The sequence below is a fragment of the Limulus polyphemus genome, unplaced genomic scaffold (assembly GCF_000517525.1).
Source record: "Limulus polyphemus unplaced genomic scaffold, Limulus_polyphemus-2.1.2 Scaffold15616, whole genome shotgun sequence".
Classification (NCBI taxonomy): domain Eukaryota; kingdom Metazoa; phylum Arthropoda; class Merostomata; order Xiphosura; family Limulidae; genus Limulus; species Limulus polyphemus.
This window is the reverse complement of record NW_013681226.1, coordinates 1-3,447: the sequence shown is the minus strand read 5'-3', so window position 1 is coordinate 3,447 and position 3,447 is coordinate 1. Positions and strand designations below refer to the sequence as shown.

Genomic DNA, 3,447 nt, shown 5'->3' with positions numbered 1-3,447 from the left:
AACAGTAACTAAAGACAACAATGTTCACTCATTTCTAACAGTAACTAAAGACAACAATGTTCACTCATTTCTAGCAGTAACTAAAGACAACAATGTTCACTCATTTCTAGCAGTAACTAAAAACAACAATGTTCACTCAGAATTACTGTAACTTTCTAGTACTCATATCGATCCAACAGCACCAGTATGGACTTAGTATTTACTGCTATAATGAATTATAGGTACTAAATTTTATACAGATTAAACAGTATTATAATATCACATAGGCACTTACACTTGCTCGGATAGGATTTGGTAATGTTTTTAAAACTACAGGGAGGAGGCAGCTCCTTCTGACAGTGAAACTTGTCAATAAACTTTGCCTCAAAACTGACTGAAAGAAAAACAAATCAAAAGAAAATAAGCTAAATTTTAATACACAACTACATTGTTCATTAACACATTTGTACAAGCAATTGCCAGAAAGTAAGATTAAATCCTTAATAATAATAATGGAAAAAAAAAATAATAATAAATGAGAGATAACATCTGAATATATGCAGATGTTGGATATTTAAAGAGTAAAGAAAAAGGTGAACAAAGAACAGGTTGTAAAATGTTATTTTATACCTCGGCACTTTCCTTACATTTTATCATTCTTATGATTCCTTAATAATGAAAACAAAATTATTTTTTTAAGTGGCTGTTCTAACCTCTTTTAAAACATAACATATGGTTTGAAATGAGCCCAGTGTTTCATGCTTACCCACAGTTGGTTGTGAAACTGTTACCGAAGAGTGTCTAGCAGGAGGAGGAGGGGGTAACAAGGTTTCTGAAGGGTGAGGAGAAAGTGGTACTTTCAGTTGAGACAATGTAGTGACACAATGGGGAGGTGGTGGATGGCACCTAACTGGTGGAGGTGGTGGTGATGATGAAGGCCACACATTGTTGGTCTGAAGCAATGAAACGTTTCTCACTGGAAGTACAGGTTGTGAAGGCGACAGAGATAAGTTTGCCTTAGGTTTCAGAGTTATATGGTAACTGATTTCCTCCACAGTGTTGGGTGTCCTCTGGCTTAACTTAGTTGGCAATGTCTGTGGAGGCTTAAGAGTTGATGAAGTATATTGCACTGAAGGAGAAGATGCTGTCTGTACGTCTGAAGCATCAAAGCTTTGACGACGAGGTACATTTCCTGGTTTATGTGGAGGTTTATAATTCTGAATTAATGAAGAAGACTTAGGTGGAGGAGGAGGTTTGACCAAGGGTGGAGGTTTTCGACTTCCTTTAGGTCCAAGGCTAGTCATGGAAGCAGATCTCATAAGACCAGGAGGTTTGTTAGGAACTGGTGGTCCTGTTCGACTGTGTCTTTGGTCAAGGGTTCTCGGTACGGGTTTCTGACTGGGTGAGGGAGGTGCTGGAGGTGGTCCTCTAGAAGAGGAGAAACCATTGTTTTGTAAAACCTTTTTATTTTGCTCCAAAACTTTCGGGCAGTTATTGTCAACATTCCTCCAAGATGATGATTTTGGGCTAGGTGGTGATGAGTGACTCTGGCTAATTTCAGGTGGCTGTGTTGTTGGAGGACTGTTGATAATAGTTTTTGGAGGAATCAATGGACCTCTGTTGATAAATCCATCTGAGGAATGACAATGTAATTTAATTGAGTTTTTCTGAAAAATATGAATCACAGTATAAAAACAAAACATCTAAGAAACATTTAGTTTTACATGAAGTGGATTATCATCTAAAAACTACACTAAAACAATCTGAATATTATTGTTATTCATTTAGTGCTGTAAGGCTATGTGCATATCATGCAAGTTCTTTGTCAACTCCCAGATCCTATTTACAAACAAGCAAAGAGTCTCCCAGACATGAATCTTTGCCATGACAGTGGTATAAATAAAATATTCTTACACTGAAATCCCAAGGTCAGCCATGAAACAAAAAAAAAATAAAAAATTGTACACTAATCTAGTAAAGTACCTATATATATATATATATACAATGTGATGATTATTCTTGCTAGTGATCTACATCAATTATTAACTGGAAATAAAAGACAAGAATTAACAGTAAAACAGAACCTAATCGATTATTAACTGGAAGTAGAAGACAAGAATTAACAGTAAAACAGAACCCAATCAATTATTAACTGGAAGTAGAAGACAAGAATTAACAGTAAAACAGAACCCAATCAATTATTAACTGGAAGTAGAAGACAAGAATTAACAGCAAAACAGAACCCAATCAATTATTAACTGGAAGTAGAAGACAAGAATTAACAGCAAAACAGAACCTAATCAATTATTAACTGGAAGTAGAAGACAAGAATTAACAGCAAAACAGAACCTAATCAATTATTAACTGGAAGTAGAAGACAAGAATTAACAGCAAAACAGAACCTAATCAATTATTAACTGGAAGTAGAAGACAAGAATTAACAGCAAAACAGAACCTAATCGAATTATTAACTGGAAGTAGAAGACAAGAATTAACAGCAAAACAGAACCTAATCGATTATTAACTGGAAGTAGAAGACAAGAATTAACAGCAAAACAGAACCTAATCAATTAAAGCTTGGAGTATGATATTACACAAATATAAGTTTCTGCATGTCAGCACAAACATGGTACTATGTATATTTTTACACACAGATTTTGTATTCTTACTGGTAGTTTGAGGCCTTACTCCTGTAGGACGTAGCTTAGGCATTCCTTGAGCAAAGAGTCCACTAAGCCCAACTGGTATGGTGGGTTTATCTGGACTGGATTGTTGTGATCCATTTGTTGTTTTAATACCTGAAAGTTGTACACAGTGAATTTCCTGGTGGATAAACAACTAAGATAAAAGGTAATGTTGTTGTGGTTGAAACAACAAAAACATTTTATTTTTATTAATTATATACACAAAAAAAGGTCAATTAGAGTTTGGCCTTAGAAACTGAAAAGTTATATCAAAATAGTAGTGAAGTCAAAACTAACAGCTGTTTTCATGGGAAAAATGTCTGAAGAACTTGTATTACATACTTTTATAAATAGTAATTTTAGCATCAGAGCACTAGTACTCCATGGGATACCTAGTTATACACTGTAGTAGTAAAATAAACACATGACCCTACAGGTCAAATTTGTTCACACATTTATAAATACTAATAAGCTTCATACCAGATATACACACGCATATTAATACCAAAATCATGAAGTCTAATATTATATACGTTTGGTACTTATTTCAAACTACAACTTAAACTCAAAAATTAGATTTTTATTTTAAATTCTAAAAACAAGTGAAGACCCATCTCGTCTCTAACGACTCCATTGGTTGATCAAGTATCCATCTCGTCTCTAACGGCTCCACTGGTTGATCAAGAACCCATCTCGTCTCTAACGACTCCATTGGTTGATCAAGTATCCATCTCGTCTCTAACGGCTCCATTGGTTGATCAAGTATCCATCTCGTCTCTAACGG

General features: G+C 34.8%; 1 protein-coding gene across 1 annotated transcript; it reads right to left on the bottom strand.

Annotated features, from left to right (window-relative positions):
• Nucleotides 1-274: 274 nt before the first annotated feature.
• On the bottom strand, nucleotides 275-2,777 carry LOC106477461 (formin-like protein 14; the record flags this gene model as incomplete). The annotated part of the gene is made up of 3 exons (XM_013938022.1): nucleotides 275-373; nucleotides 746-1,612; nucleotides 2,649-2,777. Coding segments are annotated over 3 exons (1,095 nt in total), but the record flags the coding sequence as incomplete, so codon positions are not given.
• Between the last annotated feature and the right edge of the window lie 670 nt (nucleotides 2,778-3,447).